Source organism: Tachypleus tridentatus, chromosome 13, assembly GCF_004210375.1.
Source record: "Tachypleus tridentatus isolate NWPU-2018 chromosome 13, ASM421037v1, whole genome shotgun sequence".
In the NCBI taxonomy this organism is placed as follows: Eukaryota; Metazoa; Arthropoda; class Merostomata; order Xiphosura; family Limulidae; genus Tachypleus; species Tachypleus tridentatus.
The window spans coordinates 151,532,633-151,555,502 of record NC_134837.1 but is presented as its reverse complement, the minus strand read 5'-3'; the positions used below and the strand labels follow the sequence as shown (position 1 = coordinate 151,555,502).

The 22,870-nt window shown below is 32.5% G+C and overlaps 1 protein-coding gene across 2 annotated transcripts in view; it reads right to left on the bottom strand.

Moving 5' to 3' along the window:
- Positions 1-2,675: 2,675 nt before the first annotated feature.
- LOC143240277 (ras-related protein Rab-21-like) overlaps positions 2,676-22,870 on the bottom strand; it is a 35,211-nt gene continuing 15,016 nt past the window's right edge. The window contains exons 5-7 of one of the 2 annotated variants that reach the window (XM_076482466.1): positions 19,996-20,114; positions 9,700-9,788; positions 2,676-6,235 (exon numbers count right to left, since the gene is read on the bottom strand). In XM_076482466.1, coding sequence (XP_076338581.1) covers positions 6,102-6,235; positions 9,700-9,788; positions 19,996-20,114 — 342 coding nt within the window. In that variant the 3' untranslated portion in view covers positions 2,676-6,101. The remainder of the gene's footprint in view (positions 6,236-9,699; positions 9,789-19,995; positions 20,115-22,870) is intronic. The other variant, XM_076482467.1, reaches the window with a different exon arrangement.

Below are 22,870 nucleotides of genomic sequence, written 5' to 3'. Positions count from 1 at the left end.
TTAACTGTTTTGAATTCTAAGACAAAAGTTTGTTATATTTAACATAAGTGGCGAAGGTTATTAACAAAACATTTCTTCTTATTGTAGTTGTTACTTAACTTTCATGCAGGCATATATTAATTTGAAATCTTAGTTACATCCGTATTTTTGTACATAAAATGTTGGCTTTTCTCTAAAACTATATCTTGTACAATGTTATCGGATGTCCCAGTAAGCGATCATCCCAATTTGTAGCGTTATTTTTCTGTCCTAATCGGCAACAGTATTAAAATTATTTTCGAATTTCGCGCAAAGCTACATGAGAGCTATCTCCGTTAAGTATTAAAATGTTCCACTATTCATGTACCTCAGTGAAAATTTGGTACGTACCGTTTGTTATTATAAACTGAAAAACATGACAAAGGTTTGTTTGTTTTGTATTTCGCACAAAGCTACGCGAGGACTATCTGCGCTAGCCGTCCCTAATTTAGCAATGTAAGACTAGAGGGAAGGCAGCTAGTTATCACCACCTACCGCCAACTGTTCGGCAATTCTTTTACCAACGAATAGTGGGATTGACCGTCACATTATAAAGCGGCTGAAAGGGCGAACATGTATGGTGTGACGGGGATTCGAACCCGCGACCCTCGAATTGCGAGTCGAGTACCTTATCCACCTGGCCAGGCCACGCCTTTGACAAAGGAAAAATCACATGAAATAGTGCTCTGTTGCTTTTTTTTTTCCCACGATTTATTTGGATAATTGCAGGAAATGTGATGAGAAGATCTGTCCAATTGCAAATAAAAACAAAGATAACAGCATTTTTCTTTCGAGTAGATTCAAGATAACTTAGGCGAGTTTTTAATTTCGTTTATTATATTTTAACTAGATAGGCTACCATTTTAAAATATTATGCAATAAACACTTGATTGTTTATTAAAGGATGCTTATTATTGCAATTTAATCCGTGCTAGAGTTGTTACATTGTCACTCTGTATGGAAAGGTTATTAAAAGGCGCCAGTTTTTCACTCTGGGAATCCGGTAATCCTAACCTTGTAGCGATAAACAAACCAAACTTCTCTCATTAAACACACTTTATCGGTAACGCACTCCACTCGTTTACACAAAGAAAAAAAAAACGTTCATTGTTATTCAGGAACATGACATATTGTTTACACCGACGACTGGGTGTATTTAAACGCAAAACTACACAATGGTCTATATACAATTTACCCACAACGTTTATCGGTTTTTTTTCGCGTGCAAGTCCTCAATCTCACCACAGAGATAGCTTAAAAATGAGAAGTGTTTGAACTTATTACAGGCGAATCAAATGACTTATGAAGACTTGTAATGCGAGTTGGAGTGCCCCAAGGTAATCAAATAGTTTCAGTTCTCCTGGCTCACTATAAGCTGCTTCAAATAATCAAATTGCAAATAAAGCTCTTCCACGTCTTTGCACGCCTCATATATGTAAAGAACTGCATCAGATTTTTTTTCCATATATATACAGTGGAACCCCTCTAAAGTACCTTCGGGACTGAAACAAACTGGCCTGATTAGAGGGGTTCCACTGTACATAATTAGGGATTATGTAAACAAAAAAAGAGACTGTAATTGAATGACCGCTTTCAAGGGGTGACCGCTTAGAGGGGTTCTACTGTGTGTGTGTGTGTAACACACACACAGCTACTGTTAAGCCAGTCATTAGGTTGTGCAATGAAAAACTTCTGATACCTTATAACTTTCAATTTTCAAGCATCCAATTTTCACACTCAGCTGACGACCAGCGTGTGACAAATATTTCTAATAATGCAGTCTTATAAACAGTTGAAATAGTAAAATATTTTGTTACGATAAACATGATCAGGTTAAAAAGCTTTTATATAAGGTACAACCACATTCTAACACATGAAACTTCAAACAACCATTTCTGAATTGCATACCAAAAGCAGTCTAACATAAAACAAGTCTTTTTATCCAAGTTACATTAATTGTCCATAAAATCACTAATAAATTGTTATTTAATTCCTATGGGTTATAAATGATACTTAAGAACACACAATTTTTAAAGTCTATTTACTGTTATCACATAAAGGTTTACATATATACAGCTAACTAACCTCAGATGAAATTTTTAATCTAATGGGCATCCTCTATATATAAGGACCATACTACTAAAAAGAGATGTAAAGATTCAATTATAACCAAAAAATTCATCCAGTCAGCAGTTCTTACTGCCACAAATGCTTTGTACACTTCTTATGAGCTAAACAAACATAATTGACAATAACTTTTATTGTACACTCAAAGCCAAAAACAGGTTCAGTAACATAATGTCTTCAGCACCAAACCATTCAACCTGAAGCATGAAAGGATAACCACTACACCAAGTTGAAAAACCCTTTAGTGTTTTTTCATAGACATGTTTAAAATTATGAAAACAAACAATCATGTAATATATAATTAAACAAGTTAAATGATTTGTTTCTACTTGAAGAAATTCTAAACTCAAGCTTATACATAGCAGCATTATCCTTACTTATTTACTACATATATATGAAAGTCTTGCACATCAAGATTCCATCTCCATCTGACTTTGGGTTAATTAAGTCTATCTAGTAAAGTAGTTCAAGAAAGGTAAACAACTTTAAACGATTAAAAAGATACAGAGAAACAGCTACAACAGCATGTAGTTTTAATTGGTACTTACTTTTTTATTGATTGTAATATAATCATAAACTATACAAACAAACTGAATTGAATGAGTCTTTCTTTCTTTTGTATAATAAATGTTACAGAATATATGCCATCAATAAATGGTTCTAAGTACATTTAAAAAAATGCTTAGATTTACTAATATATATGCAAGGTCTATAAAAACTGTCAGTTCTGCAGAATTACCCAATTATTATAAAACTCCCTTTTAAAAGCAATTGACAGCTAAAACCTAAAACCCAAACTAAAAGTGAATATACTGCAGAGTGCCTACTTTTTAAGAATTTAAATAATCAAGTTTAAGCCCCAATAAAAATTTCATGAAATAAATAGAAAGGGAAGGCTGAGAATGTTTATGTTTACTAGAAAAGCCTTTAAAATGTCAAAAAATCAAAATTTATATTTAACTCCAAATATATGCAATAAATGCAGCTTAACAACTAAAAATCACAGTAAAGGCCCAGGCTAACTAACACTTGTGTAAGTTACACAATATGCTTCCATTTTGTAAATGTACTAAAATTCTAAATTACATTATTAACTTGCAAACATTCCTAGAAGCTATTTCTTTAAATAAAAGTTAACATTTTTTAATAATAAAAAAATTAGAAACTCCCACTGCTTATTTACCATTTAGGATATGGTCTGTCTTTGACATTTGAATGCAAGTATGCTGTATACAAGGTATGCATCACAAAAATTATGGGTGCATTTAAAAAGGTTAATATAAAACTAAAAAACCTTAAACATAATTATGCATCTAGTATTTTTTTCCTGAACAATAAAAGTTAAATCATATATGCTTTACTTAGTTTAAGTGGCTACATATTTTCAACAAGTTTGAGACTACAACTAATTATACACAGTGAGAAAAATTTTGTACCCTCTAAGATAAATTTTATGTTAAGAATTTTTTAATATCAAGTATTACATACGTCACTGCTGAAAAAGGTTTTTGTATTTCATAAAATATTAAGTTGATTATAAAATGTGATTTCAAGTGTGACATTTGAAAGTCACAATATTTAAAGAACTCAGTACTTACAACATTCATGTTTTATATTTCAAGGGAAAAATGAAAAGTAAAGATAACTTGCAAATCTTGATGGTATTACTCAAACTGTGTTCTTTTCTTTTTAAACTGATACTTAATAAAAATAAAATAAAAAGCAACTTTAAACTATGATAAAAGTGAATAATAATGATAAAAAAATCAACAAAAAATAAAAGATTCTTTAAAATTTAAAGTGGAATTTATTGCACATTTAAGATACTTGATGTGTTATTAAATCATTTACTTTTCATCCTTACATGGTGTTTTTCATAATTTTATTAATATATCCTTTCCATACAACTAATCTTGTTCTTTTCATTCTGAATGCTTCTTAGAATCACTTCATGAATTTTAAACATTAAAAAAACAAAACAACGTTATCAATTGTTATTCCTTTCTTGATAGGAAACAAAACTCATAAATACCACATAATTCTGCTTCTCATTTTAAGCTTAACTTTGGGCCATTTAGAGTAATACTAAAATAAATTTATAACATTTACAACCTTCCTGCAATCTGAAGCTGATTTCCACACAATTTTTCCCAGAACTACCCAAAGAATTATCACCAAACATTCTTTTAAGTGTTTGAAGAGGTTATTACTAGCTGTTAATAATTTCACAGACACCAACAAATTTAATATCTTTATATATTATCCCAATAAATTTATTTTATTTTTTACATCAAACATTTTGAACATATTAATAATATTAATTTAAGCAAATATACTGTATACAAGTTATCTTAACTATACATAAAAAGCTGATATACAAAGTGCAATGGCCTGATTACTAAAGACTGTAATACTACTTTAAAAATACTAATGATTCTTGATCTACAAAACTGTTATAATTGGTACATGTTCACAAACATTACACAAATACACACAACTTCTTGCTGCTGCTATCAACTGAAGGAAGGAAAAGGAAGAATGAAGCAACTATTACCAAAATTAAAATTAATATGGTAATCTCCATTAGTGGTAAATAACATGGTACTAAATAAGTGACATTTAAAACACTTTATAAAAAAATTATATCATTGTATAATATAATTTTGGAAAGGCTGATGTACAGTGTGTGCTAACAAGTTCTTGTTATACTCACACACACACACAATTTAACTACCAAAAATTTATTTTAATTTCACTATAACTGTATAAAGAAAAAAACTAACTGAACACAGATTTACACAAAGGATAACCTATACTTAACTTTTGTTAATCCAGAAACTTTACATATCCTGCAAAGAATACTTGATGGGAAAAAAGGCTAAATTCTGAAAGAATTTTTCACAAATTTTTGTTTACCAATTGGCATAGGATTTCACTTACATTAGGTAAACTCCTAATGACAAAAACAATTACATTTGTTCTTATAGAGTATATCTAGAAAAACTATAATGAAACAAACTATTCATTAAACAAACAAACACTTAGATATAAAATATTAAAATACACACTAGTCTATGTTTTGAAATTAGTTGAAAAAAAGCTTCAGTGCTGTCTTGGTTAAAACAATAATTCTCAGAATTAAAAATTTGGAGGCTCATTGAACAGCAAATACAGCTTATAAATTTCAAGAAACAAGTGTTTCATATGGAAAATGTTTTAAGGTTTAATATAATATATAGTCAACACTTACCTTTCATTAACAAACTTTTAAATTGAAACTAATAAAATCGTGTTTGTACATGGCCTTTCCAATACATCATACAAAGGAGTTTTTGAATAACCTGAAGAAAATAATGTAAATTTCTGAAGGCCTAAAGATAAAGTACCTTCCTTCAGATATTCAGAAACTGGGAATTGAAAAAATTTATGTTTTGAGTATTATATGCAAGCTAAAAGAGAAAGAGAGAAAACATGATTTATACATACAAATACAATGAATGCTTTCTGTTGCTGGAAGTGAGAGTGCCTGATATGTGTGACTCATTTAAGAATATTTCACTAAATGTACCATTAATTATACAATTTCGAGTTTCATTCACAAAACTAGTAATTCAGAAATCCAATCACAAGTTTCATAATGTGTCATTTTTAGTAGATTCTGTAAATTAATCATTATACCTGAATCATACAAATTAGTGGCTTGTTTAAATAAAAAATATCCAGTACAATTTCACTATGAACAAGATAATTTACTCAGCCTAATTTAAGTTATTTATAAGATTTTGAAATCTCATACATGACAATTACATCAGACTTTAATATATACTTCAGGTTTTAAATGGTGACCGGAATCAACGAGGTTAATACTTAAACCTTCTCTGCACTTCTCTTATAATACAAATTGGAAAATATATAAGACATTGCAGGAAATATCTGATTATTCTAGAAAACTGTTTTTATCCTGCACAGCATCCTGTCTTTTGTTGCTGAGGTTCATCATCTACGATTACAACATTTCTTCTTGGATTGTTACCACGGCCCAGACTGTTGACTCGATGTTCATCACTGCTTTCAGCAATCTCTATCATCCCTAGAAATACAAGACATATATACATCTTTTTCAGGAATAAGGCAAAGTCTACTAACTCTCGAGCTATAACCTGTTTCTAAAGAAAGGAGAACTATTAGTTTCATTAGAAAAAGAAAAACAAGCATTTTTGTACCTAATGTAAGACTTAATCCAAATACCTTTATGTAAAAAAATATTATTTGCCAAAGTGGGTAACATTCTTCTGTTTAATTTTTGCAGTTCTTAGAAAATCCACACAAGTTACACACAACTTGATTCTCATTAAACTTGATATTCACACTTCAACTATACAGTGGTTACTAAAACATGTATCACCTGAAGCATTACTTTTTCAACCACCTTTCTAGTATATATAATTGTTAAAATGAATTAAATAGTGGTATGTGCAGACAGTACAGATATGCATGATATGTAATTAACATTCAAAAGCTGCATGTGATAAATAAGGCTTGTTTCTCAATCTTAGTTTTAATACTTGCTGCATAACAGCACTAATTCAGTTAAGAGCAAACGTGTTCACAGTTACATTCTGTTATCCTACTTATAAATACAATATTGCAGGAATTATATTAACTACTAATTTTCAAAACTAATAATTTTATTATGATAAGTCCACACAATACTTTAAAATTAAGATTACTTACAGACTCAATATAATAAATATACCAATACACCACAGGGTTACTGAAAGTGAAAAATATAAAACAGCTTCTTTAAAATAAATTTTACATTTCCTTTGTGATTTGATTCCCACTGTTTTCTGTAATATAAAACTAGAGATAAAATATCATATTATATAAAACCTATTTCATTAATCAAGATACTATATTAATTTACTCCTTTTTCAAGACATTCAAAGACAACTTTTTACATAGATTATAACTGAAACTTGGATACTTTCTAATTTTTATATACAAAGTTGTGTAGACTATTAAACTTGCTTCATTATTGGATATGCATCTTATGCTTTTTTTTCTTGTTTATGTAAGCAAAAAGCTACACAATAGGCTATCTGTACTGTGCTCACCATAGGTATCAAACCCCAATTTTTAGTGATAGAAGCCTTCAGATTTAGTGCTAAGCCACTGGGAATCATATTTAATGCAACCTATAATAAAACTAAAAGAAACATGTTGGAATAATATACAAGTTTATGCATTACTTCAATTCAACCCAATATTGTGTGAAAGCAATATTTCAACATTGCCAATTGTAATTCAACCATAATTAACTGCTTCAAATACAAATAATATTAAGAATGATCAAATAGGACAAATGTAGGTAAGCAATTTAATAATTAATATTCAGTTAAAACATAACACACTGCTTACAAACTATCTTTGTACATAATACAGTTCCATTAATAATATTCAATTAAAACATAATATACTGTCTTCAAACTATCTTTGTCCATAGTAAGGTTCTATAATTAAAAATCAATATTCAATTAAAACATAAGTGTCTACAAACTATCTTATTACCTAGTACAGTTCCATTATTAAAACAACCAAAAATTCTTTAAAATTTAAAGATTATATAATGGGTCTCAACATTTTTTATTCTCAAGTTCTTAATTAGGAAAATGACAAAACAACATGTATATATTATATGAACAGTTTGTGAATTTGATAGATAAGGACACATACATATATTACATAAAAACTTAAGAGATTAAGACAAGAAAAAAAGTTTTTGGCCAAACACTGATTGGTGTATGGAATGGTCTGTACAAACAGTGCAGTTAGATTCTGAACAAAAATTTAAAAGAAATCTGGATTAATCTCAGAGAAGATAAGAGCAACTTACTTTTGAGAAGGAAACAGGCAAAATTAAATTAGAACAAAAGGTTATCTGATAGATAGATAAGTATTAAGAAAAATAACAAACTTCCTATTATATTTTAATTTTAATTATATTTAGAAGTTATACATTACTAAAAGTCCAGTTGTTGTTCAGAAAACACAAAGAATGGTAAAATAACACTTATTTCTTCCTGTTATGTTTTTTTTTTATACATTAAAAAAGGCAAAAATTAGTCATTTGTGTATAAATGGAACATGATCCACACCAAGAGGTACTCTGTGGTAGATACTTAACAATGTCATTAAAAATACATTTTAAAGTAGCAAGATCACTCAATTGATTATTTGATTCTGCACATCATACACAGTTTGTATTAAAAGAAATTAGAGGTATATGTCACTCACATGAATAATCATGATGGTAAACCAGTTGAAAACTTAAAATGTTTATTTTAGAGACAGATTTTTGCACTGTTTGCTTTCTTCTGAAGTAAAACCGTCCTAATGTTATATATAATGTAGATTTTTCTCGGTATTCTGCATTATCAATATTTTTAAATTTTAATCTTCAGTTTCATGTCCATCCAGAATCTATGTATTGTTTTTTAGGACTTTTCACCCATTTCTCCACTATGAATTAATATATCTACCATAAAAACCTAACAAAGAATGACTGGCTCATATATTTAACGAAAAAGTGAGTTAATCCTCAGTTCTGTAACTTCTTTCTTTGTGTTTGTATGTTAAAATCATTAGCCATACAGATACTCAACTGACCCAAGTTCATACACAGGCATTCTGAAATATTTATTCACTCCACATAGCTTTCATGTAGACTTGTATAACTCAAATATCTGCTTGAAACTTGGTTATATTTATGCCCTAGCAAAGGTGATTGTTTGACTTCTCTTCTAAGAATGTGTTAACTACTTTGTTCACATACACCTCTCATACATTTTAAAAGCATACTGTTGAAATATAAATTATAAATAGCTTAAAAGGTAGAGTACAAATAATTAACTAGCTAAACCATAAGAGCAGTGTTGAATATAAAACTTAAGTGATTAGAGATGTAAGTGACCCACATGAATAAGGCATTATTCTAAAATCACCAGAGCTTCCACAAAAAGAGCTTTCACACTGCAGGATTTAAGTGAACAAGACAAACTGTGGCTTCAACACTTTAAAATCACTGGACTTTTACTGTATTTGATTCAAGTTTAGCTTTATGTAAAAGAAAAAAAATTAGCCCAACTCTTGTGCTTTCATAATTCTTTTTTTTATAAACCTTATCAAATAATCTAAAATAATTTAAATAAAATATTGCTAGTTACCCGTATTTTTTAAAAAACTGTCATATTTTAAGAACATGGTGCACAAAGATGAAAGATTGAAAACTTGTAACATATACAAAGTACATATAAAAAAGAAATTTTTTACTTCTGTAAAACACAAGTACAAAATGTTAAGAGCAAAAATACCTGTAAAAACATTAACAACCACATGTCAATAAACGTTAATGAACTACAAACAATTTCATTTGAGATGTTTACTATATACAGAGGAAACTGCCATTCAATTAATAACTTGTGTTTTACACTGCAGTATACGGAAATTGGAAACATGTTAGTTCTGATGTTTAAGAATGAAGTTCTAACTTACTTTTTGCTAGATCAACAAATAATTCTTCAATACCTCTGTTCAGCTTTGCAGACGTCAGAAAATGTTTAGCACCAACTGAAGTAGCATATCTAAAATTGAGACACGTTTTTGTGATCACATAAAAACACTTCAACTGCATCAGATAATTTTTAAATGAATCTTGAACAAAACAATGTTAAAACATAGGCAACAAACAGAAAATGCAACTTTAATAAGGTTAATCAGACAAAACAAGAAAATTAGTGTCACATAGTGAAATATTTTATTGCTTTTATTCATGAATTTCTGGTAGCAAGTAAGTAGAAGAAAATTAAATTTTGCATCTTTACAGTTTAAATATACTTCATTTCTTTTCTTGTTGAGGTTGAGCTCATGCAACTGACAAAACATGTGACTAAAAATTTCATAATGGTATTTACACACTTCAAAGTATGCCTTGCTCACATTTCTCTACTCTCTGCATGCGACTTAGTGTGGAAACATCAAGGGACCTTACATAAGCTTTATTTTCCCATTATAATTTAGGTTTTGACAAAAGGAAACTTTTTCAAAAGTATGTAGGACAAATACCATGTCCTGTTCCTAGAATGGAAGGTTTTGGGGAGAGCAGCCTAAGACACAAATTGTGAAAGGACACACTCCAGAGGCAATAGCCCATCTTTATCAGTATCAAAAATAGTTAGCAAGTCATATAATTGTTTAAATCAAATTAGTGGGCACTCAAAAAGAACTGAAAAAATACCAAAAACTCCTCAATGAAAAAGTGTAATAGCTACAATAGAGCATAAACCAAGCAATAACAAAAACATGACTGACTCTCAGCCTGGTTCAAACCATATATATATATATATATTAGACTTTAAAAGAAAAATCATCTTTAAAAATTATGATAGTAATTTATTTACTTAGCAACATTTTGAGCAAATATTTTTTCAAGCAAGAAACAGGCTATATATAATATTTACACAAACACAGACAGATAAATATAACAAAAGTTCTTAAATTTGGTTACCCCTACACTTACCAAATTAATAAGGGTGGTTGGTTGGTTAATGTTTATTGGCACAAAGCAACTAGACTATCTGTGCCAAACAAGTAAAAATGCAAAATTATTAAAATATCTAAAAAGGGATCATATTAAAAAAAAAACAAAGTCCAATTTTCCAATTAAAAATGTAAACAGAGTTAAGGGTAAAAATATGTCTAAACTGGTGCTTTTGCTTACAGTTGTAATGAGAGTAAAATGTGGGATATTATGACTTGAGTGTCACACAGACCACACACACTGGTACATCAGTCACAAATAATAGAAAATGAGTTAAATTGTGACTAATGCATTGCCTAGCCAGTACAACTTTCTCCTTCTGATCCTTACAGAAACAAGATAGCCAAAGAGCAATAAAAGGTTTGATCTGGAAAAGCTGTTACCACCTGTAACTGACGAGGAGCTGAGCTTTGAATACAAGGCTATAGTCCATGTATGGGACAGGCATGGCCAAAACAGCACCAGATCAGACAGACGTAGCTGCAATGTCAGCGAGCTTCTTGCTATGAATATCAACATGGCCTTATATACAGAAAAACTGGATAGAAGCAGATGATAGAGAGAAATGGCCAGTCGGTTTTGAATATCAATGAGAACTATGGGGAAGTGATTCCAGTGCCAATAAAGAGCTATGTGAATCAGTATAAATAGTACAGTTTGTGTACTGCATAGCTTCTATGTGAGCCAGGGCAACAGAAATGGCATACAATTCTGCAGTTAACACAGAAATTGTAGAGAGGATTCTGTGTACAACCACCAAACTACAACAAACTATGGTAGATCCCACAGAGTCACCTGATTTTGAACCATCCACATAAATGGAAATGGAAGGATGGTTCAAAAAATGTTTGGTAAATAAAAGGCAGTAGATCCAATTAAAAGTATTTGCCTCCTTCAGAGGACTCAAAGTAAGGTCACATTTGGGGATGGTAATAAGCCATGGTGGGATGGGCTGACAAGTGAATACAGCATTGTTATCCCAGAATACCCCCAATTCATCCAACTGCACCTGGATACAAAGGTCAATAGGAATAATGGAAGACTGTCTATTCTTAAAAAGTATAGCCCACTGAAGAAAGAAACACAACCCTAGGTGTGGTAAGGATCAAAGTTTTGAAGCATACGAGGTCTGTTCAAAAAATACGCGAACTGTTTGAATTGCGCAGCTCCAGTTGGTTCCATGGGAATCCGCTTGGTGTCGCTAGGTTCGCACAGATCAGCTGATTACGACGCCATTTCCCGATTGCAGATATCTTCATATGTGTACTAGCTACGCGGTTTTAAGTAAAGTGCGATTTTTTCGTTTGGCAGATTTCAGAATGAATGACCTGAAGAAGCAACGACTTGCTGTGAAATTTTGTGTTAAACTTGGAAAATCTGCAACTGAAACTTTTGCTATGCTTAACATGGCTTATGGTGATGTTGCTATGAAGCGTACGGCATTTCAAGTGGCATGAACGTTTTAAGGATGGTCGACAGTCCATTGAAGATGATGAGCGTCCTGGACATCCTTCCACGTCAACTGACGACCCACACGTCGACAAAATCAACACCCTGGTGCGGGCAAATCGACGTCTGACTGTCAGGGATCTTGCTGAAGAGTGTGGGATATCAGTTGGATCTTGTTACGAGATTTTGACCGAAAAATTGAAGATGCACCACGTTGCTGCGAAATTTGTGCTTCAGAACTCATGAGTTTTTGGCCAAACACTCGATCACTGTTCTTCCCCACCCCCCCCTATTCATCTGACCTTGCTCCTTACGATTTTTTCTTGTTCCCCAAACTCAAAAGACCCTTGAAAGGAAGAAGATTTGAGACGATTCCTGAGATTAAGGAAAATGCGACGAAGGAGCTGGAGGACATTACAAAAGAAGCGTACCAGAACTGTTTCAACAAGTGGAAACGCCGTTGGGATAAGTGTGTGCGTTGGGGAGGAGAGTACTTTGAAGGGGTCCCAGACCTGTAACTTCCAAATAAAGTACATTTTGTTTTATGACGTCCGCATATTTTTTTAACAGCCCTCGTACAATAAAGACAATTGCAAATAGCAGAGGTGTGGAGGAGTTTCATGAGACTCAGTGTACAAACTCTGGACTGGGGAAGCACAGAAGGCACCTGCACAAAGCCAAAGCTCCTGATGGTGAACATGGTACAATAACATCAAGGCTGAGATCCTGGCAGAGCCATAGACTCACAGTCCAGTTTTGATTGAATGAGGAGGGCACAATAGAATTTTAGCACAGAACAGGGGAGCAGTAGTGCCAACCCTCAAGGCACTCATCCATCACACAACTTGTCATTTCCATACAAAGAAAACTGTCAAAGTGTGACAGCATCAGCAGGTTTCAGAAATGTTTTAAGGACAGACACACAGGATGGTAAGAATCAATCAAATCCTTAATGTCATCTAATCTTGAACAAAAACCCCCACAGTACCAATGTATCAAAGTGGCTATTTTTATTCATGTGAAGGAGAATGGGGTAGAGACCCCTTCTATTTTTGATTATGTTTTTTTCTTTATTTGATGGAAATCTATCAATCTCCATGAATTTTGCCCTAGGTCGAGTAAGCAGGACTGTCTGTGGACGAAGATTCAAGTGACAGAGGATGTGCATGAATAATTTTTTTGCTTCTTGGGGCTGCAGAAGAGGATTGACCCAAGAAAGCACATGAACTCAAAGCCAAACAAAGTGGACAAGGGCAGTCACTGAAACAAGTGGCAGGGACAGAGATGGAAGAAGATAGATTCAACTCTTTTAACCAATGAGGGCAAAAGACTCTTCAGATGTTTTGCAAATAACTATGCTGGAGGCACAGAGAGATCTGTCTGCACTCCAACTGTGGCAGTGGAATAAAGTGCAGCAACATATGCCCGAGATGTAGTGGGGGATAATAACTTCTGAGCCTCTGGGTAGGAGATATTGTTTATAATCTTCAAGCATTGCACCTCTTTCTCCTCCACCTACTTATAGCAAGAAATAGAGTAAGAGGGGTGTGAACCACTACAATTAACACAGTATGGTTCCAGTTTCCACTTGTAGGTGTCGTCTTTGCCACCACAATGAGCATATCTTCAAGTAAGTGAGCTGCTGACACTGAAAACATTTGAGAGGGTTGAGGACCTATGGTCATACTATACAGTTAAGATAACCTGCTTTGACTGTGGCAGGAGAATGTGGTGATGTAAATGTCAATAACAGAATAATAGTAAGCATCATAACTCCATCTTTGTGAGTTGGATCTCCAACTTGGGAATTTTCTTTAAATCCCTCTCAACTATAGCTCCTCTAGAAGAATTCAAAGTTGCATTGGGAGTAACCTTGATGGATATATCTCCAATAGCCTACAATTTCAAGAGGAGTTTTATATGTTGTGATGAAAATGTTTCTCCCAAAATTTCTATATGGCATAACTTCTTTACTGACTTAGGGTAGCTAGCAAGCCCCTCTAATCCATTTTGAGTGAAAAAAAAAAAAAAAAGAGGCATCTACTCTGAGTATTTTTCAGATAAGGAATGCATAATTAGTAATCAAAGGTATAGAATCAACTATAATGGTAACTGTACAACAGAGTCGTCTGTGTGTGGTCATTTTCCAATAATCTGTTATTTTTCAATTTTTCATTTTTATTTAGTTTTCATGAATGGGGATATCCATAATAAAAGGCAACACATTTCAGTTCCCACTGACCCCACCCACCACAAAGCCCCACGAGGGAATGCACTACAATGCCAAACAAGGACACTGCAGTAATGCCAGGGTTTCATGAACACTATACCTCAAACACCAGCATCTGACATAATGTCCACATCGAGAACATTCAATACTGGTACTTGGTTGACCCAAGCCCAAATGGACCAGCTGATTGATCCAAGGGGGGGCACCCCAAAGCCTCTCATCTACAGGAATTTAAGACAAAAGTGGTATGTTAGGGTTAGACCCCTAAACCACCAGGATCCTCTCCTCCCCTTCACAGGTCACCATGCCCAGCAAACATGTGGGTGGATGTTTAGATCCCATAGGAGGTAATTTGAAAGAACAAAACATTCTCTGGAAGGTCCCTTCACCTACAGAAATCCACTTTGAGCAAATAAGGGTGTTGGATGATTCAGAAATACAGAGGTTAAACATGCAAGAGTCCCAAACTGGACAAATCAATATAAATAATTCTTGATACACAGTCTAAGACTAATTTTAATTATGGCATCCTTCATGTTTTATTTGTTTTGAAGTTATAAATGTTCACAATTTCAGACATCCTCCAAATAAGTCACCATGAAGACACTCCACTGGGCCTGGAGAATTGTCACAAATGACAAAAGGAGACCCAAAACTGAAAAAAGTGATAAAGAGCAAACATAGAAAATAAACATTATTCAGATTCCTTCCCATGTGATTACAAGCATGAATACACACAGTGCAAGAGCCATGTGAAAATGAAGATGAGTGATTCAAGATGTGTTAATAACAACCATACAATGTTCTCATTCACCATCCAAACACCTTGAAAAAGGAACTTTCATAAGATTATCATAGGTTTTATCTAAAAAGGAGAAATAGCTAGATAATAAAAATTATGAGGAAAACTTAAGACCAGTCTCAAATCATTTGTTGTCTACAAAAAAAAAAAAAGAAAGAGTAAAAAACCAAATATAATATGAAATACAACACTGATATCCCTTTGTTCTAAAAGATCAAAATTTCTGGATCGAAAAACCAAATAGAAACTAGAAAAGTCTAATTTGGATGATAAATAAAATATCAAAATGAAGGACCTGATAAATTCAGGAAACATGAAACAAAGGGTTCATAGATGAATAAACAAACTGAAATCCTTCCAGGAAGTGACCTGAAACAGAGAGTCAGTTAGTGACTCAAAGACTCACCTTATATATATGTAAAAACGTTTTTACTTATATATTTTCCTACAAGTGGGTTTTCTTGACATCACCGAAAGACTCACGTTACTTACTAAACCATACTAAAAGGTATGTATAATTAGATTCAGCAAACGTCGAAATTGGTCACCCACAGAACTCTAGGGAAGAAAAAAGATGAAAATAAGCAAAACAAAGTCACTAAAATCATAATAAAAACTCCTGCTGGCAAACTTCCCTGAAAAAGAAAGGAAACAAAGTAAAATACTTGAGTGAGACCTGTATAGAATGGCATCAAAATACAAGTCTTTAGTTAAAAAAAATCAGCAAAACAAGAATAAGTAATAATTGTACAGAAACAGAATGTTGCTAAAGTCAAACCAAAATGTGCATTGCAGAAAAATCACGACCACTCAAATTAAAAACCCAGGTGAATGATCCCTTCACCACAAGTAGGAAAAGGAGAAGAGATATATAAAACATAGTTAAAGAAAAAAGAAATCTGCTATGTTATCAAGACAAGGTGGGGAAAAAAGGTTCAAGTGTCAAAATCATCTTATTTGACACAAAAACCCAATAATTATCTTAAATATTAAAGGTATAAAACATACAGGAAAGAAAAAATTACACTAGCAGAAGTGTCTTACGAATTAAGGCTAGCACTATAGAAAAAAAAACAAAAAAAACAAACAGCTTTTCAAGAGTCACACAAATTAATGTCCCTACAATCAATTATATCTACAATGAACATCAGTATACTAAGGTATGAACATACTGTATTATTAGTGCTGACGATGCAATGACAATTTCACTCTGCACATTATAGACAAATGAAAGGCCTCCAACAAAAGTATGTAAATTTCAATACTAGAGGATATTAGTTGCATCAGAATAAATGTCATAGTAAAGTTATCAGCATGAATGTCAACAAGAAAAACAAAATTACAATTGGAAAGACTGGTTTATGTAAAATTCCTTGATGCTTGCAGAATAAGTCAAGTGGAAAATACGAGACTAAAATATTATGGGTAAGCAACCCACATTCTGCAATGCATAAAGAAAATCTGGAAATTTTAGTTAAATGTTTCAATGATGGCAAGATTTCAAATTCAATAAGGAAAAACTTTCAGTAATCCACAGTTAAGTCAATCTATCTTGAAGTATACTTTAATATATAATCAATTGCATACAAGGTTATAATTACACAATAATTTGGAATCTTAATCAGTGATTATGAGAAAACCCACTTGTAAAGAAATATATATGTAAAAATGGTTGGTTTGGGTTGAAAAATTTTTTATGTAGGGGAGCAAATAATGTTTCTTTGTGAACCTGACAATGACCGAAGAAGGTCGAAACGTTGTTTGCTCCTCTACATAAAAATTTTCTCAACCCAAACCAGCCGTCTTTACATATAATTTTGGAATCTTTCTCCCTTGAGAATTTTAAAATGGAATACAAACAAGGAGAAAAATACCAAAACGTTAGATAGTGCTTTTAATATTTATAGATATGTATTTACCTTTTTTCTTATGTATAACCAAAAGTTCATGACTTTACATAAAAATTTGTATCAACACTACATCTTAAAATAAAACAATGAAAATGAAAAATTCTTTGAAATTACTTTAATAATATTTTTCTAAGCTTGGTGAATAAAAGCGTGATACAAATAAACAGGGTGATTATTTCACTTAATTAATTTATTACTCATAGTAATAAATCTTGTCCCAGATGACTTTGGAACTGATGGTAGAAGAGATGCTAGTGGTGAACTTAATCCAAAATTTTTTCTGGCTTTGACATCTGACCTGTTGAGTATAAGCATGGTTTAACTAGTAAGCAATGTGGTTAGAAAGAGTGGGATACCTTAGAAAGATATCTCTGGTTCATTCCTTAACCTTCTGTATCTGCTAGCAGGCAGGAAACCATAATGAACAAAGGATATGGTAGGAAACATGTCAAGCCTTTGGGGACAGAAGAGTTGCATGAATAATACAACTGGTTACTTCCTCCATGCAGTTGTTAATAGACAGAAGACTGATGACAGAGGATCAAGTTCTGAGAGAGCAGTGAATGAGAGCCAGTCAGCCTGATACAGCTTCCACCATGACACACAGGTCAAGTGGCATTGACCATAGCCAATCTTCCTCACACCAATGGGAAAATGTTCATTGCTCTACGAGTCACTATAAACCCTTCATTAAAAATAAGAAAAAAGTGAAGGAAGGTGTACAAATAGACAAATAGCAGTAAAAGACTGACTAGGTGCATGAAAATAAAGAACCAGTGTTGAAGAGAAAAAAGTTGTGATATGATAACATACACTTCAAAGAACAACTCCTTACATCAAGTCAGCATCACCCTAAAGGGTATTATGCCCATTATAGTCCCCTAAGATGAAAGATGGAGATGACAGATGGTCAAAAAAAATCATCAAGATTCAACAGTGGTTCAACCTACAGAGATACGGATTACCACAGCCTCCATGGACGTATCAAATGGCAAGGACGTGGTGAGTATGTGCTAGTCAATTAGCAGTGCCACATCTCCATAAACTTGACCATCAGAAAACTTATTTCCATATACAGAAAATTGCTGAAAGGCAATGATATCAGCAGATCTCAGGAATGTTTCCTATAGGGAGAGACATACGAGATGATAGGATATAATCAAAGGCCTAACGTCATCTAAATTAGAACAAAACCCTTAACAGTTCAACTGTATCAAAGTAGCCATTTTTATTTAGGCAGAGAAGAACTGTGTAAACAACCCTTCTGTTAGCAACTCTGACATTTTTGTTTAGTAAACAGAGGTCTGTTGACTTCCCTGAGGCAACTGAGCAGATGTCTGGAGGAAGTAGACTCCAGTGACTGAGGGTGTGACCAAATAATGTTTCTGCATCTCAAGGCTAAAGGATATGGACCCAACTAGTCATTGGAAGCAATGGAAAGGACAGAGATAGGAGTACACGTAGACTTGTTAACTCTTGTATCCACACAGGGCTAAAAGACTCTTTACATGGTGCGAGAAAACCTCTGTGAAGTATGGAAAGATCTGTCTACCCTTCCCTGTAGCAGTGGATCAGAACACAGCACCACATGTTCAAGATGGAACAGGGGACAATAACTTCTGAGCCTCAGAGTAAGAAATTTTGTTCACAGTATGTAAATGTTGTATCTCTTTCTCCTTCACCCACTTAGTAAGAGTGAAAACCACCACAAATGACATAGTAAAAGTTCAGTTAATACTTGCAGGCATCATGGTTTTTGTCACAACAAGCACAAAAAAAACTACAAGAAAATGCCTTTGAATGCCCAAAACCACTGATACTGGATACATCAGAGAAGATAAGGAATTTAAGGCTGTACCTTACTGTTCAGATAACCTGCCTTGACAATGGAAGGCAAATGTAATGTAATGAATAAAAAAAATGGAGACATTTGACCTAGTTTGTCAAGCAAAGAAAGAAAGAGGAAGTACAAGAACAAAATGAGGTGGTGACTACTGTTTAGTTTTTCAAAGTGGTTACTTTCCTATGATTGTGTTTTTTGGGTTAATGAGAGCAGGATCCATAAAATTGAAAAAACGTAAGTGCTGACTGATGCAACTCACCATGGAGTCCTACACAGGATGGAACAAGAATGGTAAAATAGAGCACTGTACAAATGCCAGGATTCTGTGGGCACTATAATCAGCATCAGATACACTGTCCACAACACCCATTAAGAATATCCAACACTAGTACTTAATTTACCATAACCAAACAGGACCAGGCTTCTGACCATGGGGGAGCCACTCCAAGGCTATCCATGTACAGAAATTCAGGCAATGGGATAAAGTGTGAATGATGTAAACTGACCCATTAATGACACGCTTCAACCACTAAGATAATTTATTCCCTTTCATAGGGTGCAATGTACAGCATATATATGGGTGGATGTTTGGTTTCCAGAGGAGATGAACTGAAGATACAGAACCTTCCCTGGGAGCTTCCCTCCCCACTTAGAGGAATCCATCTCAATGAGTCTACTTGATAATTATTGCATTGGCATCAAAAATCAAAATTGTAATTTATGTTCCAACATTTATAGCACTTCAGCTGAAGAACTAGTCCAATACCTTTCAACAATTTCAAACAAAATATTTTTTTAAAAGCTCTTATTCATTTTAGCTTCAAATTATTAGATATTTCTACTTAATGCCCGATTCATACACCCCTTTTCATAATTATAATGCATTACTAAAACAAAGTAACTCAATATATTCTAATGCATGTTTCTACAGTTCACTTCTGAGTTGATACTGAACATTCTAGCTGAAAGTAAAAGCATGATCACATAACATTGAGAGTAAGAATAATTCAGACTTACGAATCTGCTTCCTCCAAAGAAACTGCCCTGCCTTTTTCAAGATCTATCTTATTACCAGCTATACAAAGACACACGTCATTTCCCAACATCTTACGAAGCTCTTTTACCCATGTTTTCACCTGGATATGGAAGAGTACAAAAATAAAGAAACCATCAAAGGCTGTTTTCAAATAAAGTTGTTTCTTACTATCTATGATGTAGTTTTTTTCCGAAACTGTATGAAAATAAAAAAACATTAAGTTACACAAAATTTTATTTTTTAAGAAATACTAAAAAAATGTATTGGTTTTATAAGAATTACAAACCCCTATATTAGCACATCCCTCACAATTATACCAGCAGACGAAATTCATGATGGGACAAAAAGTGACACAACTGTGAAGTATGTCAACTTTAACTTTTATATTTTTGAACTACTGAATAAATTTTAAGGTGACAATTTGAAAATATAACACTGTGGTGGCCAAGTTCTTATTTTATGCCTATATTCACTCAAATGTGAGGGCTTCTCAGGAACATTACAGCTGTAAGAACTAATTAAACATAGCTTTAGAAGTACCTTCAAAACAACTTTTTGTATCCCTGTAATAAGAAAATATACCCTGAAAGCAGCCAAAGTTCAGGAACTGCTTCTTGGAGGATGATTTTGGTGCACAACTCATAAATCAAAAATACTGAATGGTAGTTCAAATATCATCATCATAACTCTATCACTATCCACAAAGTTTGATTGTTAGATAAAAAACAAAAATTCCCAAGGTATCAAATCTCTTCTAATTGCTGTTCATGTAATAATAATTTAAGGGTTTTCATTTCAGACCTCTTTCCATGAAGTTACAGCATCACATCATCAATCAACATATGGAACCTTTTTACTTTGGGAAAGGCAAATGACCAATTTTCATAAGCTGACACTGACACAATACAAAAAAGTACCCAAACAAGTACTATTTGACAAATAAGCACGCTCTCATTTGAAAGATCAGTTGCTAATACTATAGCTACACATTATACATTCCTAATATGATCATTCACATATATTAAAAACTTCAAACAACTTGGCCAATGGGAAAAGTAGTGACAGAGGAACATTTCTGTCAATTCACAACCTTCAGTTATTTTGACCAACTGTTCACATTTTTTTACAGTTAAGTTTACATTTCTGAAAATAATTTTTATGATTTTGGAATAAATATTGACTGATTTTAAGAATATTAAAAAACTACCATGTGAAACCTTGTAAATTTAATAAGTGGTCATTCTTATTCATTTTTAAGTTTTCTCTTAAAACAGAGATGTGTCAGTAAAATATCCTGATGAATAAACTTGAAAGGAAAGTATTGGGTTGAGGAATAATTCGTGAGCGTTTTTTCAAGTTAGAAATATATATTCATAAATGAAATGCTTTCGCAAAATATTTCATGTCATTTGGTAGATAATTGTTTGCTCTAATAGATGGTGTGTTTGATTTTAATGTCTTTAATTTTTGCTTTCATTTTCAGCTCATTAAATGGAATGTCAAGTGGACAAAATCGAGCATTTTCGACACCATCTGCTTTTCGCATTTAATTTCTTGCAATTTCGTTTAAAACAATGCATACTATATACCTAGGTATTACATGAAATAAAGTATCATGCATTGAAGTATTGTATAGCCTTGCATGTAATGCTTGAATGAAATTATTTAAAAACGCTCACGAATTATTCCTCAACCTAATAGAAGTGTAAAAACTAACATAAAACTTAATTCTCACTCTAATATCCTCATGTAGTGACAAACAATAATTAGATAAAATTACTTTGATAATAATTTTTTCCAACAGAAAAACTAATAAATACTTTCTAAAATTATAAACTCACGAAAGATAAAACTGATTTATTTTCACAAAGTATGCTTCTCAAAATTGTTGAAAAACATCCCATGTGAGGGGTTCATTGGTTCAAGTGAAAACAGCAATTTTACCATGTCTATATCACATAACAGGGGCATTTAAATGAAGTTCCATTAGAATTAAGTTACAACTGATCAGACACTTAAATTGTGTATTTTTTCCAACAATATCTAAAACATTTCAAATAATGAAATACTAAACAACCATAGGCTCACCAGTTTACATGCAGTTTTATCCAGTTTAATTGTTCTTTGAATTGTGTCTAACTATTAATGTGCAAACAAACTAGAAATCACCCAGTGAACACAGCACTGAATTACGTACTGCAGAAGCTTTTCACTTGCATGCCCCCAATTCAAACTGAATCTATTCCCTTCTTTTAATTATATTCTATCATCTAATGTAAAAATTAGAAACTTGTTACATTTTAGTTATTTTTATAACAGTAAAAAATATACACAAAATCAAAAAAATTTAGAACCTACATACTGGTTTAGAACTTTTTTTTGTGGTCAAAGATTCAAACTATCAATAAAAAGCAACCATAATTTTACTAGAGTTGTTGTTAATACTTTAGAAAATTACTTTTTGTAAATATTCATTTTAGAACACAAAATAACAACATACACAAAGAATACAATATCATATAAGTACTAAGTTATGGGCAAGTTAAAATATTTTTTCAGCTGGTAAGGCTGAACTTGGTGATTGTAACTTTGAAGCTGTATGCTGAACAATTCAAAAAATGTTGTGAGCACAAACTAGAATTATATGCAATTCATTAAAATAAGATATTCTATTGGTTATAAATAATGTAAAAGCACATGTCAGAGAGAATTACTGATATTTTTTAAAGATATGCAACAAGATAGCATAGCATGCAAGTTAGACTATCTGGTTTAAGACCAAGTAGAACAAAATTATTGTATGCTGTAAAGTTGACTATAACCTTTAGCAATAAATAAAGTTAGTATTTTTCATTA